Consider the following 22,265-nt stretch of genomic DNA (forward strand, 5'->3'; position numbering starts at 1 on the left):
AGCTTCTCTACATTCTGCACCCAGTAATTCTGATGCTTATAAGTTAATAACATCATAGGGAAAACATTTTGTCTATAAAAGCCAATGGTGCCGTTTTTTTATTCAAAAAAAAAAAAAGTCCATACGTGATGTATTCTGAAAGGCCAATGTCTTTTTCAGCTTGATACAAACCGACACGATCTGCATGTGAAGGAGGCTTGGGAGCAAGGCTTTACTGGCAAAGGCATTGTGGTCTCTATTCTTGATGACGGTATTGAAAAGAACCACCCAGATCTGCAAGCTAATTATGTGAGTTGATTACCAGCCCAATAAGAATGTGCCTGATCTTGCCATTTTGTATCATACGGAATATGTTTGTCCCATTTTGTTTTCTATAAATAATGCTTGGCTTTGTTTAAAACATGCAGAGTAGTTATTTGAACAGCCAAATTCATGTCCTGTTTCGGTCTCACTCACTGCATTTGAATGTCAATGGCCTGAGGTGACCGATGCACTTGTGTTAGGTGCATGGTATAATGGTATGGTATAACTAAATCGTTAAAGCCAAAATGTGCCTTGCTATTAGGAGCACCTAGGATAGCCGCCTTGCACTACATGCACACATCCCAATGCCTATGAGCTAAAAGAGTTTCTTCCTTCTCTTCTTGTATTCTGAGAAATGGCTGTTAACGGTTACTATGGATTTCACTAGTAAATAGACTTTTTTGTGAGCCTTTTTTTTAGTGTAATTTACTTTCTCTGCATGTGTATTTAACGAGCAATTCGATAATGCATGTGTATACATTCATCTGCTTTGTGGGGGGAAAAACAAGGATAGATTATCGATCTCCACCACTCTAGAGATGCACTTGCTCCAGTGCTCTTGAAATTTATTAGCAAGAAGCCATTAAGTTGATTGAAAAAAAGCTGAATGCAGTTAGACATCTTGATCTTTTCACGCCAGTATGCAGAAATATAAATGAGCAGGGCAAAAGCGATAAGGGATGTGAGATGAATGTGGGTGTCAGTTAAACTGGTGATAGTCCCTTTTTTGCAGTGTGGTTTTTGTTTTTTCTCTTAATTGTACAATGGTTTGTTTTCAGGATCCGGCTGCTAGCTATGATGTCAATGACCAAGATCCAGATCCTCAGCCTAGATATACTCAGCTGAATGATAACAGGTGGGCACTGGTACTGTATATTTTATTTATAGTTCACCACTGATGCAGACTTTCCAGGTACATCTTAGCTGTTAATATATTGACCTTACATTATTTTATCTTTTAGGTTACGTCTTAAAAACAAAGCTATTTATATTTAAAAAAAAATTATGTAAAGCATATGTTGTTTAGTCTTAAATAACTAAAGAAGTCTGCAAGTGTACGTGTCTTCTTTATGCATCCAGGACCAAATAAAGACCTTCAAGGCTTCCTAAAACCAGAATATTAGACCTAAACTTTGTGTATAATGTGTTATTTTTTTTATAAAGCTCTGGGTATTGTTTTCATTGACAATCGGCCTTAAAGGGGAACTCCGGCTTCCAAACCACAATTTGATAAAGAGGCCCACTTAACACAGAAACCCCTAATATATCCATCACAGTTAACGGTTTCTGAAATCCAGCTATTTAACAGTTCTTCTCTTTCTGCATCATTTGAAATCCTAGCAAGGAAGGAGGGACTAAAACACTGATGTTAAAAATTGTAACAGCTTCTCCACAGCTTACAGACAGCATGCAGGAACTACATCACCCACAATGCACTCTGATGTCCTGTTCCTTATTGAAATCACGTGTGCAGGAAATTGTGGGGTTTGGAGGATGCAGGCTAAGGACAGCTGGCTGCAATTTAATTGATGTATATTGCAAAGTTGCTTGAAATTATGTTTACTTTTCAAAAAGCTCTGTTTTTGTGGAGTTCCCCTATAAGTGACTGCAGCTATATGTACATGCAACGCACACAACACGTGCAGCATCTAATCGGTTGATTCTGGATTAAAAATATAGTTACTTTCTGAAGGAAAATTCCATGGATGCTGCAAATAATTTAATCAAACTAATTGTTACATACATCTTGCCTAAGGGTTTATTTAAGCTGCACACCTCAAGTGTAATATTATTTCTTGTATTAGTAAAAAGGGGTGGTTCGACTTTCAGTTAACTTTTAGTATGTTATAGAATGGCTTATTCTTAACGAATTTTCAGTTGGTCTTTTTATTTTTTATATTTAATTAATATCACTGTCCACTTCATACTAGAAGTACATTTAAACATGAACAACACCTTTAAATCCTTACATTTGTTTGAAATGACCAGAAATTATTGTTTAGATAGAACCAGAAAGATTGTGGCTCACATCTGAGCCTTCAGTAGCTGTGAGCACCATTTGCGTTTCGTTGCCGTTACCTAGTAAAAACCTATTCTATATGCAACTTGAATTTGAGCTATTAATTCACTCCTGATTTGCCATCTTTATTACTTCTGGAGTTATGTTATGGCTTGGAAATCTGCTTGTACTGCTTACATTTTAGAGTGGCAAGCTGTAACATTCATAACTCTCAGTTCTCACTTTATTTTTCTCTTGTCTATAATCACCTCTCACCTTGTTTTCCTTTGAGACACTTACAATTATATCGGCTTTGACTTGGAGGAAATGAATCATCTATTCATGACCGTTGGGTGTTTGTGCTGTGCCAGTCTGTTAACGACGACAGAGAATTGTGCTTCTCTTGGTGGCTGTTAACCTCATTTCAAAGCATCCATCTTGATTTCTAAGCAGTCAGTAAACTGCACACGCAAAATGCAATGCAAAAGGATTTTATTTACAACATAACTATTCTCCTTCCTTATTTGTCCTTTAAAAAAAAACTTCTGAAACTTTGGTATGCAAGAGATTTTATTTATTTATTTTTTTTTTGTATTCCCAAACTCTGTTGCTGTTGCTCTGGGAATTCAGAGCACTATATGTTCCCATTGTTTTCATAGGTATAACATTGTTGGCTAAAATGGGGAGCCAGGGCAAATGTTGGCCTTCAAAAATGGTCACTGAGACCAAAAAGTTTGAAAACCATTGGTTTGTTAGGCTCATTTAATGTCTGAAAACAATTTATCACTAGATGTCGTGGTTTATAACTACAGTGTATGCCATTATAACTATCCAATTTTTTCCCAGACATGCATAGTTATTGTTTGTGGGTTCACCCAGTCTTTTGCCCCCACGTAGTTGAACAACACAAAGCTATTGCACAAATTAATGCAAAGTGGATCCGTTATCCAGAAAGCTTTGAATAATGGAAAGGCCATCTCCCATAGGCTCTATTTTATCCAAATAATCCAAAATTGTAAAAATGTCCATTTTCTCTGTAATAATAAAACAATTCTTTTTAATGATCTATTATCAGAAAACCCCCCAGGTCTTGAGCATTCTGGATACCTGTACCAGTTCTTTTAGTGTTAAAGGGGACCTGTCATCCACAGATATTAGATATCTTTTTTTATATTTAAAAGTCATTTGCAAAATAAACATGAAACCCAAATTATTTGTTTTAATGAAAACATCCATGCCTGTTATAAATGTATTTAAAAACCTGAACTGTCCCGCAATTACTTTCACTTTCCATTTAGCATTTTCTAGATGTTGCGGCACCTCTCGCATTTCTCCACCCTTCACATGCTCTATAACTGTGTAGCAGTTGCATGGGCATGGACATTGGTACCCCTTTCTGGTGCATACACAAGATTTTGGGGTGATGCAAAACAGTGTCCACAAAACGGCACCTGCTTGCTGTGATTGTGAGTTTCAAGACCAGGAAAAAACATTTAAATAATTTATATAGTGTATGTAAAGTTTATTTTGCTCAGAAAGGATTTGGAAATATTTCTTAGAGTGACAGGTCCCCTTTAAAGGAGAACTAAATCTTAAATAAAGAAGTAGGCTATAAATGTTGTACATTATGTTTTGGAGTTCTGTACCAGCCCAAGGCAACCACTGTCCTTTTAACAGAGAAAGTCTGTGGCTCCAAAGATGCCCCAGTAGATCCCAAGATAATTACTTCATGGCAGTAGAGAAACAAATACAACTAGCATCAGAATTCAACAATCAGCCCTATAGCATCATCTTATATTACAGGCCAACCTAATTTTCTACTTGATAATTTGTGACAACCCCTAAGCTTAGCTTCTAAACAGCTGCTATGTGAGTATGTGAGTGTCGCAGACACTTTCCAAGATGGTGACCCCCTGTGACAAGTTTGAAGTCCTGGATCATTGCTGCAATTGGGATGCTGAATGGTGCAATAAAGTCATTATATAAAATATGGCATTTTTAGTTAATTTTTTTTAGGGTTTAGTTCTACTTTAAAGAGGTAGTTACCTTCACAAAATGGCAAAACTACCTTTTTTAACTGCTACTTTATTCTAAAATGTAAGCTTGTTTAGCTGGCAATGCCAAATCAGCGTCTGGCTTTTCTAGCAGCACTAGCCCCTGCACATGTCTTGAACACTTAAGTTAATATTTGATACATGTCTCAGCTGCTGTTTGTATTCAATTGCAGCAGCGTAGAATCTGAAGCTTTCTGAGCTCCTAACAAACATGACAGGTGGAGGTTGGAACAAATTCATTTGAAGATTATTCAAAAAATAAAATATGAATAGAAAGTCATGATTTGTTGTGTAAGAAAAAAGTTTTGTAAAGGGTAACTACCCCTTTATGAATTAATTTGAATTATCAAATAAGAATATTTGATACATGTCTCAGCTGCTGTTTGTATTCAATTGCAGCAGTGTAGAATCTGAAGCTTTCCGAGCTCCTAAGAAACATGACAGGTGGAGAATGAAACAAATTCATTTGAAGATTATTTAAAAAATAAAATAGGAATAGAAAGTCATGATTTGTTGTGTAAGAAAAAAGTTTTGTAAAGGGTTACTACCCATTTATGAATTAATTTCCCTTTTTACAAGAACTAGCACAACATTAGATTAGGATTTCTTTAGAAAGTGATGTCTTTCCAATCACTATCCTGTTTGACAGTATGATAGATTCTGCCAAAGGAGCATTATTTCCTATGGCCTGCTGGAAAGCAGCCAACTCTTGTCTTCTTATGTTCTGTCAAGCAATGGAAGCATTTGTCACTTCAAAAGCCACATATACAGAGTGAGACTTATCACTAACACAACTTGTCTTGAACATTATTTGACCCTTTAAATCAGTGATTGTGTTTTTAGGAGGGGACAGTTTACAAGTTTGGCAGTGTTAGTAACATGACCGGCAAAAGATCAAAAGTTAACTGAAAGGTGAACAACCAATGTAAAGGGTCCATATTCACCTAGCAACCGTACATTGATTTTAATAAGAGCCTAGAATGTGAATAGAAGAGGGCTTGATTAGAAAGATCAGTAATATAACGCAGCAGTAATGATAAATGTGTAGCTTTACAGAACATTTGTTTTAAGATGGGGTCAATGACCCCCGTTTGAAAGCTGAAAAAAGTCTGTAGAAGAAGGCAAAGCATCACAGTCTTCCTTGGCTGTTGGTGGGATGATGGTATTAGAAAACTGGAGGTCCAGTTACCTGAACATCTAACAGTGATGGCCAAAGCTATGGTTTTCATTTTACTATTAGGGAATGGAAATGGAGTCAAAGGTGACAGGAACATTGGACAAAGGACTCGGGTGATAAATGTTGCGTATTTTGACCCGCTTTTAAATAAATAGTCATCACTCCTCTCACTGTTTGGCTGCCATTTCTTAAACAGAATCTAAGGGTATTGGCAAATCTACACATATTAACTTTAGTGAAGGTTGGGAAGTTCAGTTTTAGTTACAGTAAGTTTGTACATTGGGTTTTATAGTCCATCTTCATCTGTTTAACCTTTGCCAGCACATTGGTGTCTCTATCCAGCGAAGACTCGGCAAGGATTCTAAAGGCTTAAAACTATCCATGTGTAAGAGCTGCGGATAGAAAATATGTTTTTCTGTTCCACATGAATGTACACATCACGGCTGTCTGCCATGCTCTGGCTAATAAGGCCTTATTACGGCAATTGCTGCATAGAGATGTCTTGTGATTCTCTTTTACTCACATAGCTGCTCTAACTGGACTGTTGCTGGTGAAGGAATTTCATTGAAGTGCAAGGCTTTGCCTTAAACGTTGCCTTAAATTCCTGTATATTAATTTTCACTACTAACATGCTGTTTCTGCTAGAGAGCTTCCAATTTTTCACACGCTTTATATACAGGTATGAAATCTGTTATTCAGAAAGCCCAGAATTACGAAAAGGCCGTCTCTCAAAGACTCTGTTTTATCCAAATAAATAATTTCCTTTTTCTCTGTTACAATAATATAGTACATTGTATTTGATCCAAATTAAGATATTATTAATCCTTATTGGGAGCAAAAGCAGCTTATTGGACTTACTTAATGTTTGCATGACTTTCTAGTAGACTTAAGGCAGTGGTCCCCAACTAGTAGCTTGTGAGCAACATGTTGCTCCCCAACCCCTTGGATGTTGCTCTTAGTGGTCTCAAAGCAGGTGCTTCTTTTTAAATTTCAGGCTTAGAGGCAAGTTATGGTTGTATAAAAACTAGGTGTATTGCCAAACATAGGCCCCTGTAGACTGCCAGTCTTCATTAAAGCTACTAAATGAGCAATCACAGCACTTATTTGGTTCCTCCAGGAACATTTTTCATGCTTGTGTTGCTTCCCAACTCCTTTTACATCTGAATGTTGCTCACAGGTAGAAAAGGTTGGAGATCCCTGACTTAAGGTATGAAGATCCAAAATATAGAAAGATCTGTTATACAGAAAACCCCAGGTTGCGGTCATTCTAGATAACGGGTCCAGTCCCTGTATTGCATTTGAGTTTTAAAGTAGCTCCCAATCTAAAAAATACATTTTCTATGTTGCAGTCAAGCAGAGGATTCAAGTAATTGTTGCATGTTTCCGCCTAAGTCACAAATACTTGCATGGGCAAAGTGCAAATTGGTACCATAGGAATCCACACTAGTCCATGTATTTACTTCAGTTTTTTGACCAAACATATCTGTTTTTAAAGCTGCCTCTGCCAGGTAAATGTGAATATTTTATTCCCAGCTATAAATGTGAAGTTGTAGGAATAAACAACACAGGCAAATTATTGTTCCCTTATAAGATTCCAGTATTGCTTTCAGTAACAAACTGGCGCCTGGGGGTCATTCGTAGAGCATATCCTGGACACGAACAGATGGCGGTGGTGTGCAAACAAATGGTTAAGATCACTGGCAGCACTCCGAATGCCAGCCGAGTTCCTGCCAAAGTTCCTGCCGTTCTCCTGTTTGACTTGCAGAGATGTGGGTCTTGTCTCTACTGCGTGATGCTGCAGACACACAAGATTAATGTTCTGTCTGCACAAAGCCCCGTTTCATTCGTATCCAGGAATTCTCCGGTCTGTTCACGCTTACATTGGTACGGCAATATTTTATGGGTTTGAAGGAGTGCCTGTAAACGAGTAAATAGCTAGTTACACTGCTTCAGCACCACCGCTGCTCTTGGTTTGGATAAACTGCGTAACTCATACATATCTCTTGTCTAGACTAAAGCAGCAATGTTCCCTTGTAACTAGTGTAATTGGCGACAGCTACACAGATTGTGTTGATTACATTTTCCATATAAGATGTATTTCAAGGCAAACAAAACAGATCTTTTACATGTTAAACCTATTCCTTGCTTCAGAGGGGTGTTTATCTTCAGGCAGATGGCAGACCATGCTTGGATTTTCTTTTTTTTTCTTTGATTTTTTTTAAGCTTAATGTTTTCTTGGAGAATCATGGCACCTGAGGAAAGATGACTTTGCAAGTTGCATATCACGTAGTTTTATCCATAAAGCATTAAAAGGAACTTTGTAGTGCATATTTGGTGTCCCTTGAGCAGATCTTGTTTAAGTATTACCATGCAGAAATGGTGGCTGTGAGTCAGATATATTCAATGTTTTTTTCTTTCTGATTAAAGGCATGGTACTCGCTGTGCAGGAGAGGTGGCAGCAGTGGCAAATAATGACATCTGTGGTGTTGGAATAGCATATAATGCAAATATTGGAGGTAAGAAAGTATTAATGTTATTCAGTAGCTAAATATACTTACCTTGTATACTATATCAGTTTGTAGTTTGCCTCCATTGTTTTCATATTGGCTGTCGCACATTGTTTATCACCCCTCATAGTCTTTCTGTAGTGTTCTAAACCACTCATAAGGGCAGAGACGCACACTGTTATTTCACATTATTCGCCCAGCGATAAATCGCTTCTACTTCGGGCGACTAATCACCCCGAACTGCCTACCCGCCGGCGAGATGGCACTCGGATTGCTTCGGTTTTCCGAAGTTTCCTCGTGAGGCAACTACGGGCGACTTTGGAAAATTAAGTGTTCAGTTGAACTCATGAAGAAAGGTTGATAAACATTGAAGCTGAATCATCAGAAATACTTTAACCAAAGTAGTAGTGGAGTTACATAGTTAAATCAGGTTGAAAAAAGACAAAGTCCATCAAGTTCAACCCCTCCAAATGAAAACCCAGCATCCATACACACACCCCTCCATATCTTCACATAAATTATATATACCCATACCTATACTAACTATAGAGCTTAGTATCACAATAGCCGTTGATAATACGTCTGTCCAAGAAATCATCCAAGCCATTCTTAAAGGCATTAACTGAATCAGCCATCACAACATCACCCGGCAGTGCATTCCACAACCTCACTGTCCTGACTTTGAAGAACCCCCTACGTTGCTTCAAATGAAAGTTCTTTTCTTCTTTTCTTCTAGTCTAAAGGGGTGGCCTCTGGTACGGTGATCCACTTTATGGGTCCCCTGCCATTTGTCTATAATGTCCTCTAATGTACTTGTAAAGTGTAATCGTGTCCCCTTGCAAGTGCCTTTTTTTCCAGAGAAAACAACCTCAACCTTGACAGTCTACCCTCATAATTTAAGTCTTCCGTCCCTCTAACCAATTTAGTTGCACATCTCTGCACTCTCTCCAGCTCATTTATATCCCTCTTAAGGACTGGAGTCCAAAACTGCACTGCATACTCCAGATGAGGCCTTACTAGGGACCTATAAAGAGGCATAATTATGTTTTCATCCCTTGAGTTAATGCCAGAACTGCCCAGAATTATACAATGTGTTATCTACAAAAAAAGACTAGATCTTTCTTATTTTAAGGAAACTCCCAACATTGCCATTTAGTGTATAACTTGCATTTATATTAGTTGCCAAAGTGCATAACCTTGCATTTATCAACATTGAACCTCATTTTTGAATTTGCTGCCCAGTTTCCCAATTTAGACAAATCACCCTGCCTTACCTTGGTTCATTGCATACTTCTTTTTGAAGTCCCTCTGCTTTCCAGACAATTTGTGACACATATAATATATATTTTTCATTATTTTAATAAATCTTGAAGTATTCCCGTTGAGTGTGGTACTATGTTAATTTATTTACCTTATTTACCAGCACCCGGGAAAGATTTCAGGGTTTAGTAGACTTTGTAGACTTTGACTATTGGGAGTACTATTAAGCTGCTTTGTACAATTCTTTTCTTTTTTTCAGGAGTGCGAATGCTGGACGGAGAAGTTACTGATGCCGTGGAAGCAAGGTCCTTAGGACTCAATCCTAACCACATCCACATCTATAGTGCCAGCTGGGGACCAGAAGATGATGGAAAAACTGTGGATGGGCCAGCAAAGTTGGCCGAAGAGGCTTTTTATAGAGGAGTTACACAGGTGAGATAAGAGAGATTCTTCTGGGAGGAAATAGAAGTTCAAAAGTTTTTTTTTTGACAAAACCAACAATACTGTGCATCTGTGCAATATGGTGCATCTTTAGAGCAATAGAAAAGGTTAAAAAAAAACAAGTCAATTTGTAATATTTTCCTTTTGATAAATGTGTAATAATTACGAAGCCTGAATTTCCCTGGTGCTATTTTGGAAGTTAATAGCCTGTTAGGGTTCTCAATTGCAGCTTGGTCATACTGATACAGCTGATAAACCATTTCAGCAGTCTCTTAAAGGGGACCCATCACGCAGACATAACTGTATAATAAATGTCCTTTTTAAATTAAACATGAAACCAAGGTTCTTTTTTTCTTATTAAAACATCCAGACCTGTTGTAAAAAGGTCTGAAAATCTCGGCTGTCAATCATATATCGCCTGCCGCTCCTCTATGCCTTAGACATAGAGGCGGGGCAGCTAATTACTTTCACTTTTCATTCTGCACTTCCTAGATGTCACTGCACTCCTCAAATTTCTCCTCACCATCAATTGTGTAGCCAATGCATGGGCATCATGTGCCCCATTCTTTCACAAAAACAAGATTTTGGCATGATGCAAAACTTGCCTTAATAACAGTATCCACAAAATAGCACCTACCTGCTTGATGTGATTGTGAATTCCAAGACTAAAAGAAACCAGACTTGAATAATTTATCTAGTGTGCGTGAAGTTTATTTTGCTTGAATACTATAATAAAAAAAGGATTTGGAATTATTTTTTAGGGTGACATGGCCCCTTTAAGTGTGTCTTCCAGTACATCTGGATAAACCATCTAATTGTTAGGGATTTTTGAAGCATCTTCTTTGCATCATGAATCTAAATATATGTAAGCTGTATCTAATTTTTGTTGCAGGGTCGTGGAGGCCTGGGCTCCATATATGTTTGGGCTTCCGGCAATGGTGGCAGACAACATGACAGCTGTAACTGTGATGGCTACACCAACAGTATCTACACCCTTTCTATTAGCAGCACCACCCAGACGGGAAATGTTCCTTGGTACAGTGAGGCATGTTCTTCCACTCTTGCCACAACTTACAGCAGTGGCAACCAGAACGAGAAGCAAATTGTAAGTCAGCCACACAGCTCAGATAAGACTAGCATCTCACTATGGGGCATATTTATCAAAAGTGTAACAAAAGCTTGCACAGTCCACCAAAGTGGAATCCTGACACACTCTAATCATTTATTGGGATTTTTGAGGGTGTGTTTATCAATGGTTGTCAGTGAGTGTTCACTCTATAATAAATATTCTTTTAAAAATCCAGCAAGGTCTACTTTCGCTCTTTGAGAAGTAAGCCTCAGTGTTTGCTGGAATCGGTTTTCTTGAATGACTATTTACTGAATAGTAGGGATCCAGGTTGCCAGGATTCGGTTTGGGATTTGGCTAAGATTTGGCTTTTTTCAGCAGGATTTGGCCCAGTCCAAGTGACTGGCCGAACAGAATCCAAAAAAATCACATGACTTTTCGGCACACAAACAAGGAAGTCAAAATTTTTTAGCCACGCATTCCATGTGTGGTTCTATTTCTCCCTAGTTTCCTAAGTTACATATGAAAATTCGGGTTCAGATTTGGTTCTGTATTCAGCCAAAACTTAAACAGAGGATTCGGGCGATTCCTAAAATAGTGGATACGGTGCATCCCTATTAAATAGTTAATCGTGAATTTGACTGCTAAATGTTAGTTCTGTTTATTAGGTGTTTGAATATTAATAAATACATAATAATTATTACTTAAGATGCCCGGGGAAATGTCCTAATATTCTCTATACTGTTTCTCCCAAGGGCCACATTTGTTGTTATAGGCCCTTAACTCACTCCACCATTGTAGACATAATGCAGTAAAAACCCAGCTAGTGTTCGGGTAATTGTTTACCAATTGTTCCTTCATCCCCATTTTACAGCTCTGCTCAAATGATCCTAGAGCCTTATACATAATTAATGAGAATTATTTCTGCGCTTAATGAGTTGTTTCCAGTCTATTAATTGTGTAACATGATTTAGGATATGCTGAGAAGGCTTTTCATGCATTTGAAGTTTATTTGCTTGTCTCTAATTGTTAAGCTTCAAATCTATATGAATTATGTATCAGCCTTAAATTGATTAGTTAGGCCCATTTTCAGTGCAGACGGGACTCCTTATCCTGTTTTCTCTTCCTCTCGTCAAGGTACACTTCTTTTTCTTGTTTGTTTTTCTTGTTTACCAACACAAACAGTGTTGGTAAACCCCTGACCTAGACCCAAGTATTTGTATTCTGGGAGTTTATATGGGCACAAGATTTTAGATGTCTCAGCAGTGTATGTTTTTACCAGGTTACGACAGATCTGAGACAGAAGTGCACAGACTCTCACACTGGGACGTCGGCATCAGCACCGCTGGCTGCAGGAATCATCGCTCTCGCTCTGGAAGCAAAGTATAAATTACATGCAATAATGTTTTGTGTGAGCCCTTCATTCAATAGTAGCAACAGGGAGAAGGGCTTTAACTGGCATTGCTCTTGACAAGCTGATTTCTTATTAAATTCAGTAGGGACAAGTTGCAGTTTGTGTTCTTGTCACAACTTCACATTTCAACAAATCCTGGAAATCAAGAGCATTGTAGATTCAATTAATAACATGCACATTCTAAAATACATGGAGATTGTTTCATAACTCCAATAATTAAAATGATTTAAATCTGTGCACTGCACTTGGCTCCAATCTTTTCCATATACAGATGCAAACATTGGCTGTTTTTTGGATATGCTGCCCACTTGTTTTCAGCTGTACATCTTCATACACCTGCTACACAAATCTGCCCCACTAATTTATTGCATATGTCCTTTCTATATATGCATGCATTTGGTAAACCACCTTTTTAGGATCTATGTCAACCTCTGTCTTTTTTTTCTTTTGCTTTCTCAATTTGTAGTAAAAATCTTACTTGGAGAGACATGCAGCATCTGGTTGTACAGACATCAAACCCAGCTAGCCTGAATGCTAATGACTGGATTACCAATGGTGTTGGGCGCAAAGGTAACTTTTATCAATGCAACTGTACAAACTATTTGAAGTTAAAGGGCCCATTATATATATACTTTTCTCAAGAGTATACATGTGTCCCAGCCCTATTCTATTTTTAAAATGCAAGCCTATTTTCCAAATTCCCTTTTTCTATATTCTTTATACATTAATATCCACCTATGTGCCTCTGCTTAAGCAGCAGTCTGAGTGTGGTAACCATGATTATATCTGACTTGCAGTCCCTTTGCAGAGAGTCTGAATACACAGAGCTTCTACTCATGTCATTGTGTGCTTAGCTGTTTTTCTGGAGAAGACTCCTCCTGCATCAGCAGATATGTGTGAAGGCCATAAATCCATTTATACAGTCTTCCTATTACAATTTTAATTTAAAGTGAGCAGAACGGGACTCAGGGATTCTTGCAAAAGTAGTAGTTTATGAAGCCTCTTTAGATTATCTCCTGGAATCCTTTGCGCTGTTCATCTTGCACAACTCACATTGAGCTATTTTATCCTTTACTGCAATATAGTGCAACATCAACAACTGCAGAACTTGCATTGTTTATTGGGTGAAAAGACAAGAAAGCATATAATATAGAAGGTGTAGTGGCAAGGCTGTGTATAGTGCACTGACCCTACTAAACCTTTACTAAACGTTAGCACCGAGTGACTCACACTTTATCATTTATTATCAAATTCCTTTGGTTTCTCCTAAGGAATCTCCATTTAAAAGAAAAACAACCTGTTGGTCAGTACGGGGGTTATTTTTCCGTTTGGGTTTATTTGGACCTGCTCAAACTTATTGTCATAATTGTTGTAATGTGATTATCAATCAATTGTAGTTGTAAAATGTAAAGTGATTATCCATCAATTGTATGTTTGCTTTTAATTTGTCAGGGAAAATGCACATAAATAACCATACATGTTTTGTTTGCTTGTCTTATTGCAAGATAAATTGCAGTTATTTACACAGTCATTAAAGCAGTCCATATCTTATGTTATTGGAGATCACCCTTGATCAGTACTGATCCTTACCCAAATGCACTCTATTCTGTGCTTGCAGTGAGTCATTCATACGGATATGGTCTGCTGGATGCTGGAGCCATGGTGGCGATGGCCAAGAACTGGGTCACCGTTGGACCACAAAGAAAATATGTCATTGACATTCTCAGCGAGCCCAAGTGAGAATCATACAATATCTCCCCTAACATCTAAAAGAAAAGTGTAATTATCCTTCGGTTTTACAGATGCTAATGGAAATGCTGTGGGTTATTACTGTAAAACTATAGTCTGGGGGCAGGTGCAAGCCCTCAAGAGTCTCTGGTTGCACAGGTTTTCAGAATTACAGGGAAATGTTCCAAGGGAGGATTTGTCACATTGGGATAATACCACCTGTGCTTTACACAAAAGCATTTCATTCATGGCTCTCCCCGTGGTCTCTACATAGAGATAACCTGTCTTTGATCCTGCAGCTACTTTCAACCAAGCGAGAGTCCTATACTTGTTGACATTTCATTTTATACCCTTTGCATTTTTCAGTTGTACAGTGTAAAGAATTACCTACCTCTGTAGGTAGGTAATTCTTTCTACCATTTACTATGGGAAGATCAGCCTGTGGCCCTTCATATTTTGTTTACCTGTAGACCCCAGCTTTCTGTGAGTTAAAGTTCAACTGCTGGAAGGTTGGAGAATTTGCTTTGAAAACTTCATCACATCCTCTGCTGAAATGAAAGCTGCTCCTGAGCTCATATTGTATCTGCTAAGGAGGTTTATTTCTTTAGCGTGGTGGGGAAAGGTGCAGAACACCATGTTTTTGTACTTCTGCTTTTTGCAGCTTTTTAGGTGCAACTCTTTGCGATGGCACATAATCATCCCTTGGAGAGCCCCCTACCTTGTGTGTCTTTCAGAATTTTTAAGGTGCAAATGATGAAAGATAATAGGAAGCTTTGTATTTTTGTGCCCTCGAGAGTTGTACCTTGTGCCTGATTTTTAATGCATATACTTCTATATATATATATCTATATCTATATATATATATATATATATATATATATATATATACATATATATATATATCACCATGGCTGAATATAATAATATGGCTTAAGTGGGATTGACTGGAATCCTGTCTACAACGTGGTGATTTTCAGTGTAAAGATGTAGGAGTTGAAGCCCTTAGGGCCACACTGTGAGTATCCTTGTTCTTGAGAAGTGACCTCTGTTTCTGGGATCAGAAGAATCTCCTTGTGATGCAGCGTGAGTCACTTTTCTCATGCTGGGCTGTACTCTATATTGTTATTACTGGAATGTTTGAAAGAGCCAGTGAGCTGGAAGCAGTGGTCAGAGGTGACTGTGCTGAGCTGCATTCAGTGTCCATGCTTTGCTTTGGTTTTGTACTCTGCTTAAACCAGGGCCTTGATTTTATAAACAAATAGCAGTCTCCTGGATTAGCATCTTAAGCATAGCTCAAAGGCAATAGCCGTGTTCTTCAGCTTTGCTACCGAGCCTTAAAAATACCCTTTTTTTTTTTTTTGTGATTCTATTTTCTGACATGTATAAACAGTTCCCCAAGAACTTATTTATAAACATGTACCAGAAAAAGCAGAGTTTTGCTTGTAAATTTCTTATGTAAAATCTCCAGTGCCCCAGTTTAGACGATTGTGTATTCCAGAGTCATGCTGGAATGTTGATAGCTGGTTTTTCAGCCCCCCTTGGCTTGGGGAAGCCCATTAAGAGCAATAGAAACCCAAAGCTATGAGTGCCAAACTCCCATGGAAAGCAAGCTTAGTTAGTAAAACTGTGTACAATAAGGAAATTTCTACTTTAATTGTAAAACCATGCCAATTTCTACCCAAACGTAATAACTTATTGTATTGTTTATATTGTTTTTTGCACAGATTCTTACATGTTGCGGCACCCTCCATGTCTCTAATATAGTGAACAAAAGTGTTAAAAACCAGTGATGGAAATTGTTTATCATAGGCGTTATAAATATGCCCTGTATGCAATTACAAATTGAATATTCTTTCAAATACTTAGTGGCTATTGAATGACAATAGTGGGGTTTTTTTGGGTGGGGGTTATTGAATGACAATAGTGGGGGTTTTTTTGGGTGGGGGTTATTGAATGACAATAGGGGGGTTTTTTTTGGGTGGGAGTTGTTGGAAAAGGTTTGGTCCCTGATGTGCCCCACTGCATTGTACTGTTGGCAGAGAATAGTAGATGAGGAGCAGCTTACTATTATGCATAGCAGCATATTGCTTGCTAGGCTATAGGCAAATAAGGTACCCTTGGTTTGATTCCCAAGATGCCTTGGCTTCATTAGCATTACAGCAGTATGCAGCATCTTACTCCTATTTATCCACACATATTCAGAAGCAGATCTTACAAGTGGTTTGTGAGTTGTAGTTAAAATTCAGCAACAGTTAGGCTAAGGCCACACTAGGCGATAGCGCCGCGATTTGACTCGCGGCGACTTTTCGCCGCGACTTTTAAGCCGCAATCGCTGGGGAAACTTTTGCGCTGGCGTCTATGGGGAATCGCAAAAAATCGCCAGCGTAAAAACACACGCGGCGATCTTTTTTCTATTGTCGCTCGAAATCGCCTAGCGAGGCAATTTCGAGCGACAGTAGAGAAAAGATCGCCGCGTGTGTTTTTACGCTGGCGATTTTTCGCGATTCCCCATAGACGCCAGCGCAAAAGTTTCCCCAGCGGCGAGTCAAATCGCGGCGCTGTCGCCTAGTGTGGCCTTAGCCTTAGAGAAGCTCAGGTTTGTTTTGGGCTGCAGCCTTTCTAGCATTAAGTTGGGCCCCATTTTCTTTCTCAGCCGCGGTTTGTTTTAATAAGAAATGAGGCAACAACAGTTTTTCTGCAAAGAGAGACACTCTGAACAGTGTTTTTCATTCTAAATTTTCCCGTGGGTAAAGCTTGATCTCCAGTATTTAGCTCTTTCGACTGTGCTGCTGATTAATTTACAAGCAGAAACCCTGTTAGTTCATGAGCTGACTGTCAATCAGATGGTGAGCACATGATTTGTGCCTGAAGGGTCCGGCTGCAGGGAAGGGGGTCACTGACTCACCAAATCACAGGAGAGCCTTGTATTGCTCTTGGTGCCTTCACAAGTCATGATTTTTTTACTCTGTTTGCCATATCTCTCTGCTTCATGCAGAGCATTCGTAAACAGCTTCTTTCTCCCAAGCACAAATGTTCATTTAAGAAAAACCCTGCTTTAGCACCTGAATTTGGTTAATGGGGAACATAGAAGACACATTTCCCATTCACACCTCATTGGGCCAAAGCCAGGCTGACAATAAGGCTTCTGTCCTGATGTGTGTGAATGGAACAGTGCAAGAGAAACAGATGCTGCTTTCTCCTCTGCTTGTGGTTTCTGTAAGCAAACTGGTCTCAATATCCTCTTTTAATATCCCATCTGCCGCTAAAGATGTACACGGTGTCTTGCTCTTGCCTTGACAGGAGCAAAAAGGCATTCATTATATATGTGTGGGTGTGTATTTTTGGTGGTGGGCACATGCTGTCCCAATTCTCTGTATAACTTCTTTAAAAACAACCGCTCCATTCAAGTTTATAATGTTCCTTCCATCTCTTATTATCAAAGAAACTTTTGTTTTTTTGCCAAAGTAACTTTTCTAGCATAACTATGTTAAAGTGTAGAATGCCTTAATAAGTATTGAAGTGTGTAGAAAATGTTCTACAATTTCCCATTGGCTGTTTATTTCGATGAGAATATTTGCTCTTGCTTTGGGAGGAAAAGCTGGATTCTGGGCATGGGCACTTGTTTACCTCTTACCCTCTTTTTATTTTGTAAATCTGACATTTACTAGGGTAGATGACTGCCTACGAATAAAACTGTTTATGCAAATGATTATTTTTGGGCTTCTTTAGGGCAGATCTGTTAATTTGTTGGGCGCAGACCCGGACTGGCAATCTGTGGGTTCTGGCAAATGGCAGAAGTTCCCATAGAACGTTATTATTTATTGGGTTGTTTGGGCCTCTGTGTTCCTGACATCCCAGGCCTGTTTGGGTGTCTTATTGGCAGCTTTAAATTCCCAATATCCTAACCTTTCTGACTATTTTGGGAGTAGTGGCTCACAAAGGAATGCCTTTCTGGCTTGTGGGGCCAAACATTACCTGAATAATGAATGAATTCATTGATGGGTGTAATTTGCTGTTTACAAATGCTTCTTCTAATTTTGGTGTCTGTATCTCAGGGACATTGGGAAACGTTTGGAAGTCAGGCGCAAGGTAGAGCCCTGTGCAGGGATGTCCAATTACATCAGCACCTTGGAACATGTTCAGGCAAGGCTCAGCTTGTCCTACAATTGCAGAGGAGACCTGGCCATCTATTTAACCAGCCCAATGGGCACCCGCTCTTGCTTGTTGGCACCCAGGTAAGCACATTAAACCATCTCCTCACTCTTTAATCTCCTCCTAGGGGACAGCTTCCATGTGACTGATCAACCAAGGAGGCAGCTTATTACTTGTGCTGTGCCAGTTAATCCTCTTACAGCAGGATTTCTTCTTCTTTGGTTGATGGATGAAGAGCTAGAAATACCATTTATATTCAAATAAGCCATCCAGCATTAGTAAACTGCAGCTCCCAACATCCTTTGCCTTACTGGGAATAATTCTCCACTGTAGCTGAAGGCCACAAGTTAAATTTAACCGCCTGCTACAGGCATTTTCCACCAATAAATAAAACACGTGAATTAAATAGTGGCACTTGCTGGTATACATGGTATACATGAGCATAACCATACATGCAGCCTACCCAGCGGTTTTTGGGGCCATGGAGTATGGAGAACCCTAAGGGTATCCTGACTGTTGTGTTATCTTAGTGTCAGAAATCGACCCCAGGAATTGAGGCATGGGGTGCACCTTAAAAAGGATTTACTTTGAAGGGAGACACCTTTCAGAAATGTCTGTTTTACTAACAAAATATTTTTATTTTGAATCTGCAACTTGCCATAGACTCCATGATTACTCAGCAGATGGCTTCAATGATTGGTCCTTCATGACAACACATTCATGGGATGAGGATCCTGCAGGAGAGTGGGTTTTGGAAATTGAAAATGTCAGCAAAAACAATAATTACGGTAAGTGTAGTTTCTGTACACTGACCAAGCAAACATTCCTCGGTCTTTGTATGGCTTCCAATGTAATATGTAAGTGATTCATTAAAATATGCCGCTTGCTCAACTGTAATGTGTAATATCCAGATGAACAATGTGAATTCCTGCATTCCGTGCATTCATTCACATGTTTTTTTCCAGCTACATCTAAGCTGTTCTTCCTTGTGCTGCCTTCTTCATGAAAATATGAAAACAATATACATCTTCCCTAATATAAATTGCATCACACGCCCAACATCCAGAAAAAAGGACACGTTCCAATTTAGTTGCAGCTTTGCACATAGTATCATCTTACCAATATCTGAGTTGCTCTTGGTCTTAAATGGCAACTTTCTCTCTTTTTTTTTTTATTTTTTTTTTTTTAAATGGTTGATGCAAAGTTGTAGGGTTTCCGTACCTGAAAAGAAGGTAGGCTAATAAGCATTTACCTGTACTCCCAAATACTACTTTTCCCAGGTCCTTCCTGCCTGAATACAGATAAGAATAAGGTTAGATTTGTAGAGTAGACCAGTTGCTGCATATTGGTTTGCATTATAATAAAACCTGGACATAAGGTGGGATTTAAATTATTTCATTACAATAAATGACTTTAACTGCTGTTTTGAAAAAGAGAAAAACGTGATTTTTATGGTTTACATTTTATTTCCAAATTATACTCTTTACATTGCAAATAATTGACTATACCATTTAAAATTGTATTCTTGAACCAACAAATGTATTTTTTATCTGTAATATTGGTGTGGAGACAGCTATCTCAGTGCATTGTGTCTAATTCTGAGCTTTGAGAAGGAGCCAGTACTTCAGGATGGAACTCCATTGAGACAGCTATTGTTTCACCTCCTCTCATTGTACTTCAGTACAAACAACCCAAGTTGTGCTCCCTAGCCCTGAAAAAGCAGGGTTTACCTGCTTGAAGGTTAGTCTCATGTCTACTATTGAATGGGGCTAGGTAGGGAACACTTTTTTAGAAATGCAAACAATTTCTGAATTCATTTTGATCTCTACAAGGCTCAAATCTTCTTCAACCTTCAGGAAATCTGTAATTTAGAAGGTTCTGGGTGTCATAAATCATTGACTCTCATTGTATGTAATGTATTTGGTCCTAAAGTTCCCACTGCCTCTCACTGTATTTATTGTTCATGGAGCTAAAGCTCCCACTGCTTCTCATTGTATTTAATGTATTTTGAGTGCCGCTACTTCTCTCTTGAGTTATTGTTTATAGAGTGTAACATTATTTAGATTTAAATATTGTGTATATATCTATATATCTCCTTTACTGTACAAGTCTATTGAGGCTAATAGTACATGGGACAGTTTTCCATAGGATATTTTAGCAGGCAAAGAAATGCCTGAAGCCACCCTAAATTATTGGGGGCAGTATAGGCAGTTTTGCCTGTTCACCCACTTGCTAAAATTTAGGACAGTAGCAGCAGTGCTATTTGACCATGGAGGCACTATCCGTTCAGGCAGAGGTTTTGGTGTTTTGTTGATAGGCTGCTGATGGGATGCTAGGGAGGGAAGAGAGGGGGTGATATCACTCCAACTTGCGGTGTAGCAGTAAAGTGTGACTGAGCACAAGTCACATGGTTGGGGCACCTGGGAATGGACATCATGTCTAGCCTCATGACAAATTTTAAAATTAAATTTAAAAAGATCTGTTTGCTTTTTTTAAAAAATGGATCTCCGAACAGAACTCTGCTGGAGCAGCACTATTAACTGATGTGTTTTGAAAAAACATGTTTTCCCGTGACCGTAGATGGAACACATGCGAATGGTAAATATCGCAGTTGCATTTTTATCTATGGATAATGATGAAAGAATACAAAATAATTTTAGTGGCAAAACGGTGTTGTGAGAAACTCAAGCTTGCAGTGTTTCTCTTCATAACCAATAAAAGTTTATTTCTCAGGGGGTCTGAGCCAATAAAAGTATTGCCTATACTCTAGTTTTGTTCCAAAGCAGGCAAAGGAGAAAGCTCTACAAACACAGAGGGTTTAGAGCAGAGTTATGTAAGACATTTATTCTTGATCCATCTAAAAATATTGCAGTAGGAAGTACTTTATTTAGACTACATGTTTGCCTTTTCATTCTGTTTCAGAAAAAATTCAGATTATAATGAATTGGAACCAAACAAGACTAATTTAAAGCTGGTGTTGAACACACTGTTTCTTTCATTACACACAAAATTCATTTTCATGTAGGAAGTAGCCAGTTCTCACCATACTAGGGGTGTAATATTTGTGACGATTATGTAAATAGTGTGGAAGCATCTCAGTGTTTGTATTTCTTCATTGAGCTCAGATCTGTTCCTATATTCAGAAGAGATTTTTTTTTTTCTACATATTGCTGATATTTTTCCATGATACAAGAAACCCGAGATTAATGCTTCTGTCCCTTGTGGATTCCAGATAAACTCCGGAAGACTGGAACATTAGAAAGCCTTTGCTTTGCACATAAACTTACATTATTGAGAATCCATAGAGGTAGCATTTGGAATATAGGCTGGTGGGTTGATCAAAGAACAGCTCTTTATCATATTTTTAGCTTTGCTGAGCATGCTGTGAACAGTAGTTCTGCTGGTTTAAAACCTGTTGTTATGTGATCATGCTGATCACACAAAGGTTATTTATCATTGACACATGTATAGTGAAGCTAATAGCTGCTGTCAACCTAACAGGCAGATATCAGGTGGAGTAGCAGGTCTGTTGACTCTCGGTATAGTTCAGATGCAGCTGCCCAGTGTGTAGACAAATCACTGACTGGATAGTTTCTAAAATGCTGTTAGTTTATAAAGACATAAACTAAACAAAGTCCTTCCTCGGCTCCTAGCAGGGGTCTTGGCTTGGCTCAAAACCACAAAAAGTGGCACAAATATGTTAGGCTCCCGTCCTACATAGAATTTTCTAGTGATTACAGGTAGCTGCCTCCAGAAGCCTTTCCTATATGGTTGTTTGGGCACTTGTTTAAGGTTAGTGGGGCAGCATTTTAGCTGTTGAAATCACATTCAGCAACCAGCTGACCGAGGAGTTGGTAACCTTTTAGATTTACCAGTTGATTCTACATAGCCAATGAGTATCCTCTTATCACTGAACCCATGTCCACTGGTAACCTGGACCAGAGTGGTGTAGTCCACATGTGCAACACCCTAGGCCACTGATTCCCAACCATTGGTTTGTGAACAACATGTTAATCACCAACCCCTTGGATGTTGCTCCCAGAGGCCTCAAAGTTATTTTTGAATTCCTGACTTGGAGGCAAGTTTTGGTTGTATAAAAACCAGCTGTACTGACAAACAGAACCTCCTGTAGGCTACCAGTCCACATAGGGGCTACCAAATGGC

At 38.7% G+C, this 22,265-nt stretch overlaps 1 protein-coding gene across 3 annotated transcripts in view; it reads left to right on the plus strand.

Moving 5' to 3' along the window:
• furin.L (furin, paired basic amino acid cleaving enzyme L homeolog) overlaps positions 1-22,265 on the plus strand; it is a 111,575-nt gene that overhangs the window by 80,773 nt on the left and 8,537 nt on the right. For all 3 annotated transcript variants that reach the window (XR_005966350.1, XR_005966351.1, XM_041586821.1), the window contains exons 5-14: positions 160-288; positions 1,083-1,159; positions 7,961-8,049; positions 9,560-9,732; positions 10,634-10,846; positions 12,090-12,190; positions 12,688-12,791; positions 13,840-13,957; positions 18,005-18,184; positions 18,765-18,889. Coding sequence is in view for 1 of the 3 variants with exons in the window: in XM_041586821.1 (XP_041442755.1) it covers positions 160-288; positions 1,083-1,159; positions 7,961-8,049; positions 9,560-9,732; positions 10,634-10,846; positions 12,090-12,190; positions 12,688-12,791; positions 13,840-13,957; positions 18,005-18,184; positions 18,765-18,889 (1,309 nt within the window). In the remaining 2 variants the exon portion in view is untranslated. The remainder of the gene's footprint in view (positions 1-159; positions 289-1,082; positions 1,160-7,960; positions 8,050-9,559; positions 9,733-10,633; positions 10,847-12,089; positions 12,191-12,687; positions 12,792-13,839; positions 13,958-18,004; positions 18,185-18,764; positions 18,890-22,265) is intronic.

The sequence above is a fragment of the Xenopus laevis genome, chromosome 3L, assembly GCF_017654675.1.
Source record: "Xenopus laevis strain J_2021 chromosome 3L, Xenopus_laevis_v10.1, whole genome shotgun sequence".
NCBI classification, from domain to species: domain Eukaryota; kingdom Metazoa; phylum Chordata; class Amphibia; order Anura; family Pipidae; genus Xenopus; species Xenopus laevis.